We start from the raw sequence: 12,109 nt of genomic DNA on the forward strand, positions 1-12,109 counted from the left end.
TCATGTTCTTTTTTTTGTATATTCTCTATTCATTTTTAAAACTTCAATTGTGCACAAAAGATGATGCATTTACATAAATTAATATCATTACAGCACAATATACTTAATAGAATAAAGACAAAACTTATTTTTTCCCACCCATTTTCAATTTACAAACATCTCACAAAATACTTGTAATCAACCCTTCTATATTTCTTAACAAATGCCAAAACATATCCCCCTCCCTGGATGTGCATGTTTTCTCCAAATTATACAAATAAATCAATCTTTACAATATTTAGTTAATGGTTTCCAAACTTCCATAAATTTTTTATAATAACCCTTCTGAATGGCCATAAACTTTTCCATTTTAAAGATATAACATAGGGATTCCCACCAGAATGAATAATTTAATCTATCCCAATTTTTCCAATTCTTTAAAATAAGCTGCATGGCAACTCCCGTCATTATAAACAAAAGTTTGTTATTTTTTGCCGAAATTTGACTTTTTGCCCTCATAGATGTTCCAAATAAAATGGTATCATTCAATAGTGCCACTGGATTTTCTAATAAATTATTAACCTGATCCCAAATCGATCTCCAGAATTTTAGTATCAAAGGGCAATAGTATAGTAAATGATCTAACGTCCCAACTTCCAGATGACAATGCCAACATCTATTAGATTTAGAACTATTTACTCTATGCTAATGAACTGGGGTCCAAAATACTCTATGTAATAAGAAAAAACATGTTTGTCTCATAGATGCAGACATTATGCATCTCATCCTCCAAGACCAAATTTGTGGCCATTAAGACACAGTAATTTGATGCTTTATCTCAATGCTCCAAATGTCACGCAGACCAGTTTTTGGTTTCTTATTCAAAAATCCAGATATTAATTTATACCACTGAGCGGCCTGGTGACCCAGGAAGTCTACCTGAAAACATAAGACCGGCAAGCTATTTTGAACCTCAATTATCCAGTAAAGAGGAAAAAAACCCTTAACTTCCTGAAACAACAGAATGCAGATATATATTATATCCAAGAGACACATTTAAATGCTGTAGAATCTAGTAAATTAGAATCAGGGTGGGTTACGCATTGTTTTTATACCTCGGCGCTAGGTAAGAAGGCAGGAGTGGCAATTTTAATTAATAAAAAATGTTTGGGTACATTTAAATTGATTTCTGCAGACCCTTTACGTAGATGGGTTCAGGTAAGCATGAGCATGGGGAAACATACCTTGAAGCTTATAAATGTGTATGCACCTAATTCAAATCAAATTTAATTCTTCAAGTATCTACAACAGTTGATTTTACAACTGGCTGACTCTGATTTAGTGGTGGCGGGGGTCTTTAATGCAATAATGGATCCATTGTTGTATAAAAAAACCTAATAGGATATTGGGTTTCATGTTTTATAATGTTGGTTCCAATTACTTGTCTGCTTTCCTGTCTTTCTTCAGTTTCCAGTAGCTGTTGTCTCTCTCAATTCTCCTCTCTCTTCCTGCCTTGTTCCTTCTGACATACTGATTTTTCCTTTTTAATTCTTTGTTTCCTTCCCTTTTTTTTGCCTTTGTCTACTCAGATTTCACTCTACTCCTTTCTACTTTTCACCTACCTATCAACTTTCTATCTCCTTCTCTCACACCCTAGTTCTCTCATTTCTAATCTTGCCCCTTCCCCAGCCTCCTATTCACATCTTTTACCTAATTGCCATTACCACATGTCTATCCTCTGTATTACTGCTGCCCGATTCAGGGGAAAAAATTCAATTCAATTCACCCTGTTGAATCAATTTTTTGATTCAATTTGCTTTCAATGAGACAGGTTATTTAACCAAGGCAATATCATGGGAAGATAGGAACATCCAATTTATTGGTCTGACCCAGTATGGGGAGGGGTCTTATGTTCTTATCTTTCTTTTTTGCCTCTATCCACTGAAATGTAAGCCTTGTTTATTCCTTTTCACTTTTAATCTAATCAACTTTCTATCCCCTTCTGTAATCCCCTAGCTTTCACATTTCTCATCTTACTTTTCCATTTTATCTACTCCACCATTACCACATTTCTACACTATGTACTCATTCTCCTTTCACTCATCTCCTTCACAACTCTCCCACATGGATCCACCATTTTTAGCATCACCTTCTTTGTCCTTTACTCCACCCTTATAACCTAGCATTTCCTTCCTCTTTCTTTTTCTCTCTCCCTCCATCCCACTAATCCAACATCTCTCCTGTCTGCCCTTCTAACCCCTCTTCCTAAGTCTGTCATCTCTCCCTCCCTCCCTCTTCTGGCCCCAAGTTCATATCCCTTCTACCTTTCCCTGTCTATCTCTTCTCCCCCACTGCTATCTCTGAGTTGTTCATCCCTCCCTCTCCCCATTTTGTCCTCCTCCACCAAGTCCATCTCTCCCTCTTCCCATTTTGCCCTCCTTCACCATCTCACCATCTCTCCCCATTTTTCCTCTCCACCAAATCCATTTCTCTCTCCATTTCCCCCCTCCACCAAGTCCATCTTTCTCTCTCCCCCATTTCCCCCCTCCCCCAAGTCCATCTTTCTCTCTCCCCAAATCCATCTTTCTCTCTCCCCCATTTCCCCCTCCCCCAAGTCCATCTTTCTCTCTCCCCCATTTTCCCCCTCCACCAAGTCCATAAGAACATAAGAACATAAGCATTGCCTCAGCCGGGTCAGACCATAGGTCCATCCTGCCCAGCAGTCCGCTCCCGCAGCGGCCCAAACAGGTCACGACCTATCTGAATCACCAGAAGGTGCCCCCTTGACACCTTGGTTTCCTATTGAGTCCTATCTTCTCATCGAAGTCCTAACCCTCCGGTCTTGCATATGCACGACCTGGTTGAGTTTCTATACTTATTACCTGGTTAGCTTTCTCAGTATCCCACGATCCCTTTATCCCTCAGGAATCCGTCCAGTCCCTGTTTGAATCCTTGTACCGTACTCTGCCTGATCACTTCCTCCGGTGGCACATTCCAAGTGTCCACAACCCTTTGGGTGAAAAAAAACTTCCTTGCATTTGTTTTGAACCTATCTCCCTTCAGTTTCTCCGAATGCCCCCTCGTACCTGTTGTCCCCTTTAGCCTGAAGAATCTGTCCCTATCCACCCTCTCTATGCCCCTCATGATCTTGAAGGTCTCTATCATATCTCCCCTGAGCCTCCTTTTTTCCAGAGAGAAGAGCCCCAGCCTATCCAAACTCTCGGCGTATGGGCAGTGTTCCAGCCCTCTTACCAGTTTCGTTGCTCTCCTTTGGACTCTCTCAAGTACTGCCATGTCCTTCTTGAGGTATGGCGACCAATATTGAACGCAGTATTCCAGATGTGGACGCACCATCGCTCGATACAATGGCATGATGACTTCCCGCATCCTGGTTGTTATGCTCCTCTTTATGATGCCCAGCATCCTGTTGGCTTTTTTCGAGGCTGCTGCGCACTGTGCAGATGGCTTCAGTGATGCATCCACCAGCACACCCAAGTCTCTCTCAAGACTGCTGTCTCCCAACAATGCCCCCCCCCCCCAATTTGTAGTTGAACAATGGGTTATTTTTCCCTATATGCATGACCTTGCATTTTTCCACGTTAAAGCGCATTTGCCATTTGTTTGCCCAGTCTGCCAGCTTGTCTAGGTCCCTTTGCAGGTCCTCACACTCCACCCTGGACCTGGACCTCCCCATCTTTCTCTCTCCCCCATTTTCCCCCTCCCCCAAGTCCATCTCTCCCTCTTCCCCTTTCATACCCTCTACCATCTCTCCCTGATCCCTTTTGCCATTTCTTCTTCTCCTATCCCCCATCCTCCGTGAAGTCCATCTCTTCCTATCCCACTTCAACCCCCGCTCTGCCAATTCTCCCTGTCCCCCTTCTAGCCCCTCTGTCCTCCCCATTCATCTACCAAATCTGACATCTATCCCTCCCCTCCCATTCCATCCCTCAGTCTATCTTTCCCTCCTTTCCTCAGTTGAGTCTAACATCACTCCCTTCTCCCACTCCCTCTCCTGAGTCCAATATCTATCTTCAGGCAGCACTGTTGAGGGAGTGGCATCTTGTAGCCGGCCAGCCTGCATACTGGTCAGTTCTCTCTGCCACTCCCCTTCCCTGCATCTGATGCTTTCACCTTATCCCCAATCAGCATTTTTCCCATTCTACACCCCCCCAGCCCACACATTTACTTTTAATTTTCTGTAAAAGTCTCCAGGTGGTGGTGGCAATTCCCTGTCGTTGGTCCCTGCATTATCTCTACACTGCGGCCTGCCTCAGCAGAAATAGGAAGTTGTCAGAGAGGGCGGGCCACAGTGGAAAGAAGAAGCAAGGAGTAGCAGCAGGAAGTCATCACTGCTGCCTGGTGATTTTTACAAAAAGTTAAAGGTAGATGCAGCGAGGGGGGGAAGGGGGGTAGAATAGGAAAAATGCAAATTGGAGGGGAGAAGGGTGAAAGCATTAGTTGCTGGGAAGGGGAGCAGCAGAGAGAGCCGACCAGCATGTAGGCTACCGGCAGCAATAATAATAATAATCATAATCTTTATTCTTATATACCACCCTGCCTTAAGTTCTGAGCGGTTTCCATAAAAGAAGACTGTACATTCAGAGAAGTATATAATCAAAAAATAAAAATACATAGCATTTCACAGTTTTTCAATTAATTTAGTCTTTAGCACCTTTCTAAAAGCATAGTAAGATTCAGCTTTAGGAATAAGGGAACTCGACCAAGAATTCATTTTCCCTGCCTGGAAAGTAAACATCCTTTCGAGAAATTTCTTGTATCGAACAAATTTCACAGATGGGTACATGAACATGCCGCTTCCTCAAGAATGCCACCTGATGCCACCGCCTCAGTTGGCCTCATTATAGTGCTGCCCCTGGGTGGCAGGATATTAATCCCCTGATATTTGGGGCAGTTTTCAGAGGGATTCTGCATGGATAAACTGGCCTTCAGCTGTGGTGAAGGCCTCTAAGAGAGCTTATTAAAAGCATATACGAGGGTCATTTCATAAATAATGCACACTTTTATTTTATTTTATTTTTATTTACATGTTTTTTTGTTTTTTTTTCAAGTATTTCTTTATAATCCTTCAATATAGTCTCCCTGCTTTGCAATAACCGAGTCCCAACATCCAGGAAGCTTCATTATTCCATCCAAGACACCAATTTTTTTCATTTGCCGAATGGCTCAGGTAACGGCAGAAGAAAGCTCATGTCCACGCATAGGTTGTTTCAACTTTGGAAAAAGGTCAAAGTCTGGTGGACTCATGTCTGAACTATAGGGAGCATGAGGGTAACACCTCTCAGCCGTATTCACATAGTTTTTCAATGACGACATTCCCTGTGTGCAGGTGAGCGTTGTCATGAAGAATGAGTGGCCCAGCTAAGAGCAACTGAGGTCGGGTTTTGTGCATTTTTCTGCGCATTTTTTGCAAAAAAAAAAAAATCACAATACACTGCTGTGACACTTTTCCCACATAGAACTTTGTTTGTGATGATGCATCAGCCACAAGTTTCACATATCGTTCATCGGTTGTTGATTTCCTGGTCTTGCATCATCATCTATGCTCACACAACCACTCCAAAAACGTGTTGCCCACCGAGAAACTGTACTACAGTCCACTGTTAACTCATCACAAACTTCATATAACGCACTGTGGATTTCTGCCACATAGAATTTCAATCTTAATGCACAACCTCTGATCGTTAACAGACACAGTCCCCGAGACACCCGCAACCTCCATTTCCCACACTTGTCACAGCCACGCTATCTGCACTACAGAGCTCCTAAGCACACGTCCTGCTGCTTCAAGCACTGAAGTGAAAGTGAAACAAGGCTTACTGCAATTGCATCATCTACTTCCCAATGTTGCCAACCTGTGCATTATTTATGAAATGACCCTCGTACTTTGCTTACATTTATCTGTAGGAAAAAGGGGTTGGCCATGACAAGGCAGTAATGGGCCAGCTTGTCTACCACAGTCTGAGGCTTTACTCTACTGTGTGTATTTGATATTATGCAGGGTAAAGACTCCTTACCAACACCTGCATCATGATTTTTAAAAGAAAATTTTGCAGGGAACTTACTGAACATTACCCTGCTTGTACACATTCTTGGCATTAGGTGAAAGGCCAAGAAGAGCTCCTCCTCAACTCACAGCCCAAAAATTGTTCTTGGGAAAAAAAATATTGTATTACATGAGCTTTCAAAATCACACAGAACCTTTCTAAAGATATGTTCTGCCTGGCCTTTGTTGAGAAAGTTGCTGGTGAAATTTTTGTTAAATGTGCTGGTAATATTTTTCAGCCCGTTTGGCCGGTTTAAAGTGAACAGTGAGGAGGAAGAAGAAGATGCCTTGACCCTTTCTTCTGCCATGTGGTTCTCTTGGGGTGTCTTGCTGAATTCTGGCATAGGAGAAGGTAAAGCATATAATGTGGCATAGTACTAAGTGGCACTGTATAAGCTCCTGAATAACAATTTTGTTGTACATTTACTGCTACTTATATCTGGCACAAAAATTCAATTAAATAAATTACCTGTTGATAATGTTTGAGTTTTTAGGCACTTATATGGTACTTAGGCCCTTCTCAGTGCATCCTAGGATGCACTGGGCAGGGACGAGGTGCCTCCATTTGAAAGAGGGTGGGCCCAGAGGCAGTAAGGAGTAGGCATCCCTCTTGCCTCGTACCACAAAGTATGTGGAGAGGTCTGTGGGTGGGATTCCAATAGGCTACCAGGGACAGTGATGATTAGGGGATCGGGTTGGCCCAGCATGGCTTGGCCTGGCTAAGGGTCCACAAAGTTGAATCGGGTCACTGGGCTCTCTGGACCACTAGGCTATTCTATTCTGAGGAGTGGAGTATAGAGGCATCCACCGAATTAAGAGAGTTTTTTAAATTTTGGAGGTGGGAAGGCTCTGGCATACCTTTGGGGAAGCCAGTCCAGGGTTAGCGTGGTCAGGTTAGTGGGAGAGAAGGGATGTCATTAGACACCTCTTCTCCCAATCAACCCTCAATGCTACCCAAGTGTTAGGTTTCTGGAGCTAAATGCTCCAGAGAGCCTTTTTTAAAAATTAAACATAACTGCAGGCTTTCTAATGACTGCATTTAAATACATGTACATCCATTTAAGCCTACAGTCTGGCCGCCATGAGTAGGCCCACTCTTGCTATTGGAAGCTAAGCAGAGTCAAGCCTAGCTAGTTCCTGGATAGGAGATCACCTGGGAATACCAGGTGCTGTAGGCTGTTGGAAAGCAGCAACATAGTAGAGCCACATATTGCACAGGAGAAGGCAAAGGCAAACCACTCCTGTACTCTGCTGTGAAACATCACATGGTAGATTCTTCACTGTGCATGTTGCCATGAGTCAGTGGCATGATCCATCCATCCACATATATTTAAATGAGGTCTTTGCTAATGGTTTCAGCACCTGCACTAGTCTAATACTAATCCTATCTAGGTTTTGAGAATCAGCCCACTAGATAGGTTTATCAATAAAATTCTGCTTTAAGAATTACTTTAAACTTTTGAGAGAAAGTTCAGAGCAAATGTCCATTGGAAGCAAGTTCGAGAGGGGCAGAGCTAGACAATGGAACATGAGGTATCTAAACTGTAGTAATGTGAGGGCATGTCAGAATTCACCACATGTCTGGTAAGAAGATGTGGTGAAGACACATGTAATGGTTTACTCACTGGAAATAACAAATGCCACATCAACAAGCTATCTAATTTCACCCTTGGTAGTAGAACCATCTGGAGATGCTTAGCTGTTTTACTATTGGGCACTGAGTTGACCACTTGAAGGAGGCTGGTGTCATCAGTCATGAGTAGAGCTCCCCCCCCCCTTCTTCCATCTCATAAAGGCAACCCTATCTCAGGAAGCGGTGTAAACCATCTGGAGATGCTGAGCTGTTTACTATCGAGCGCTGAGTTGGGCACCTAAGGGTGACTAGTGTCATCTGGAAGACCCCTATTCTTCTATCTCATATGGCAGCCCTACCTCAGGATGCAGCCATGGTATAGAAAATGTACAAGTGGATCTGTTTTTTACTGCATCAAAGTTTACAAAGACTAGGGGACACTTGACGAAGTTACAGAGTAATACTTTTAAAACCAATAGGCGTAAATATTTTTTTCACTCAGAGAATAGTTAAGCTCTGGAATGTATTGCCAGAGGATGTAGTAAGAGTGGTTAATGTAACTAGTTTTTAAAAAAGATTTGGCAAGTTCCTGTTGAGCTAGACATGGGGGAAGCCACTGCTTGCCCTGGATCGGTGGCATGGAATGCTGCTACTGTTTGGGTTTTTGCCAGGTACTTGTGACTTGGATTAGCCTCCACGAAGACAGGATACTGGATAGATGGGCCATTGGTCTGACCCAGTAAGGCTATTTATATGTTATGTTCCCTAGCTGACTCTCCCAAAAGCCATCTAAAAAAGGATAAGTCCTCAACAGTTTCAAAGAACACTCTTCCCAAAGGAAGATAATTCCACGGTGCTGGCGCCCTTCAAAAGATGGCATCCCCTTCTCGTGGATTTCAAATGATCCCATGTGGTGGAAGGCAAAGTCAAAAAAGAAGAGCCAGCTGACCATAATGCCCTAACTGTAATATAAGGGATCACTAATGAGACCAAATAAGAAAGCATTTGCTCATAAAGCACCTTTATACAATAGCCTATATTCAACTGTCAACCAATGATAACATATATGGCTACAGGTTCTCTTCTTTGACTACCTCCCAACAACCTAATCCCTGCATTTTGCACAGTTCACAGCCACTTTAATAAATACTGGGCCATCCCCAGATAAATTATATTGTCATAATCAACTTAAAAACAAAATGCAAAAAAAACATGCAAGGTAGTATCACCAAAATACAGTTGCACTCTACCCATAACATCTGCAGTAGGTAAAACCCATTATGCACTACGCAAGAAAACTTACATTTCTAAACATAATCCAGAGTCCTAAATAACTTCTAGATAATGAAAGGTCTCACACAACTGCACACATCCTGCCACAACCTTAGGATAAGATAAATGGCCTGACAACAGGCCCTAATCTTAGACAATTTTAAAAGTAGCCTATGCTGCTTAAACCATGCCATAATTATAACCAAACTGTTCTTTAAAGGGGAAAGGTCCAGAGCATGAGGATCACAATAGCAAAATGTCTTCCACATCCACATAAACACACACAGCTCACTCAGTTAGGCCACCTAATAATTACCCAAGGGAAACAAATATAGAGCTTACAGTAACTTTCAAGTTGAAAGTTTCAACCTTCCTAATAAGACAAGTCTACTCTGTGGGAAATAGCTGGACTGCAAACAGTATACCGTATGATGTTCCAATGAAGATCAGCATGTTGCTGATGTCCTGCTAATTAAGATAAAATCAGATTACGGTAGATAGTATTGTTGATGTCTTCATAATACCATGCTAGATGATTGGTTTGTCCTATCTCTTATGGCTTGTAAAACCACAAGAATGTCTTTTGTCATCACTTTTGATGCTTTCCTTGGAATTCTGGACTCTGAAGAGACTAGAGGTTGACATTCTTGATGCTTTTCTTGGAACTCTGATCTCCAAATAATCTTGCTTCAAAAGATTGCTCACAATAAGTCTTTATGTCAGCAGAGTACCAATAGTAGCAAAGTTCTCTGTATTATGAAGCACTGGGACTGCAGATTTGATGACATGTCCATAGTATCACAGAGTCAACCTCTGCAATGTACTAGTGGTGTCAGGGGTCTTGGCCCTACAAGGCAAAGCCTAGTGAAGGAAGGTATGACCAAATTATGTGTACGCAGAATGCAGAAATTTAAATGACTGGTAAGAGTTAGCAGAAAAGGCAGATAGAGAAGCACGCCAATGTACAGTAATAAGCCTGGTGAGTAAGGACCAGGATCTTATACTGCATCCTGCAAGAAATTGAAAGCTAATATAACTGCGTAAAATAAGGAAAAAACTCCTGATAGCAAAAAACTTCAATAATTCATGCAAGTTAAAACCAAATCATGAACTAAAGATTTTACGGCTGATTTTATGCTGATTGTCCAGCTCTCTTCGGTGTGAATTGCCTAGAAGTCATCTGATTATGGCGGTATAGAAGAATAAAGTTATGTTATGTTATGTCATCTACAGTAATAAAGGTCTCAGTGATCAGATCTTTCACAGTGCAAGAAAAGATTTCTGAACAAGTCAAGTAATGTGAAGTTTGAGTGATAAAGAACTATCAAGTGAAAGCAATATGCCCTTTAATGGTATGGAAGTATAATTCAGAAGCAGATGAAATATAAATTGAGCTTTATTATAGGGAATCCATAATCTTTTTGATTTTGAAGGATTCACAATCAATTTGTGCTCTGACAACCAGGAAGCAATTTTCAATAAGTTAGCTTCTATGGTGCATTAAAATGAACGGCCCCAAATATTGTGACCAATTATTAACAGTATTTTGTCGTTATAAATATATATTCCTAAACCAAGATATTGAGTCAGGAATGCCAAGAAAGCCAAAATAAAAAGTTAAAAGATTTGGAGCAAGGATGGATATTTCCGGTACACCACAGATACATAAGATCATAAGAATTGCCGCTGCTGGGTCAGACCAGTGGTCCATCGTGCCCAGCAGTCCGCTCTCATGGCAGCCCTAGGTCAAAGACCAGTGCCCTAACTGAGACCATCCCTACCTGCGTACGTTCCGGTTCAGCAGGAACTTGTCTAACTTTGTCTTGAATCACTGGAGGTTGTTTTCCTCTATAACAGCCTCCGGAAGAGCATTCTAGAATTCCACCACTCTCTGGATGAAGAACTTCCTTACGTTTGTATGGAATCTATCCCCTTTTAACTTTAGAGAGTGCCCTCCGTTCTCCCTACCTTGGAGAGAGTAAACAACCTGTCTTTATCTACTAAGTCTATTCCCTTCATTATCTTGAATGTTTCAATCATGTCCCCTGTCTCCTCTTTTCAAAGGAGAAGAGGTCTATTTTCTCTAACCTCTTGTACTACGGCAACTTCTCCAGCCCCTTAACCATTTTAGTTCCTCTTCTCTGGACCCTTTCGAGTAGTACCGTGTCCTTCTTCATGTACGGCGACCAGTGCTGGATGCAGTATTCCAGGTGGGGGCCTACCATGGCCCGGTACAGCAGCATGATAACCTTCTCCGATCTGTTCCTGATCCCCTACTTAATCATTCCTAGCATTCTGTTCGCCCTATATCGCACGGACGGCTTCATTGACTTGTCGACCAGTACTCCCAAGTCTCTTTCCTGGGGGGGTCTCTCCAAGTACCACATCAGATATCCTATATTTGTGTATAAGATTTTTGTTACCGAAATGCATCACCTTACACTTATCCACGTTAAACCTCATTTGCCATGTCGCGGCCTATTTTTCAAGCATGCATGTCCCATTGCAGGTCTTTGCAATCCTTCTGCGTTTACACTACTCTGAATAACTTCGTATCGTCCGCAAATTTAACCACCTCACTCGTCGTACCAATTTCCAGGTCGTTTATAAATATGTTGATGAGCACGGGTCCAATCTTTGTAAACCATATAGAACTTCACGGTACTGCGGTATATAAGCTGTTATTATTATTAAAAGACAATGGCGAAAGCTAAAAGGATGCTTGGTGCATGAGGAGAGGAATGGCCAATAGAAAAAAGGAAGTATTGATGCCTCTGTTTAAGACTCTGATGAGATCTCATTTAGAATATTGTATACAATTCTGGAGACCACACATTCAAAAAGATATAAACAGGATGAAGTTGGTTCAGAGGAAGGCTACTAAAATGTTAGGTTGCATCCGCAGGAGTTTTGTCAGCCGGAAGCCTGAAGTCATAATGCCATTATACAGAACCATGGTGAGACCTCATTTGGAATACTGTGTGCAATTCTGGAGGCCACACTACCGAAAAGATGTGCTGAGAGTAGAGTCGGTGCAACGGATGGCCACCAGGATGGTCTCGGGGCTCAAGGATCTATCAAACGAGGAAAGGCTGAAAAATTTGCAGCTGTATTCACTCGAGGATCGTAGGGAGAGAGGAGACATGATCGAGACGTTTAAGTATATTACCGGCCGTATCGAGATGGAAGAAGAGATTCTCTTTCTCAAAGGACCCTCAGGC

General features: G+C 42.2%; 1 protein-coding gene across 3 annotated transcripts in view; it reads left to right on the forward strand.

Moving 5' to 3' along the window:
• GRIN1 (glutamate ionotropic receptor NMDA type subunit 1) overlaps window positions 1–12,109 on the forward strand; it is a 415,565-nt gene that overhangs the window by 247,773 nt on the left and 155,683 nt on the right. For all 3 annotated transcript variants that reach the window (XM_033960212.1, XM_033960213.1, XM_033960211.1), the window contains one exon: window positions 6,283–6,395. In XM_033960212.1, coding sequence (XP_033816103.1) covers window positions 6,283–6,395 — 113 coding nt within the window. The remainder of the gene's footprint in view (window positions 1–6,282; window positions 6,396–12,109) is intronic.

The sequence above is a fragment of the Geotrypetes seraphini genome, chromosome 10 (assembly GCF_902459505.1).
Source record: "Geotrypetes seraphini chromosome 10, aGeoSer1.1, whole genome shotgun sequence".
NCBI lineage: Eukaryota > Metazoa > Chordata > Amphibia > Gymnophiona > Dermophiidae > Geotrypetes > Geotrypetes seraphini.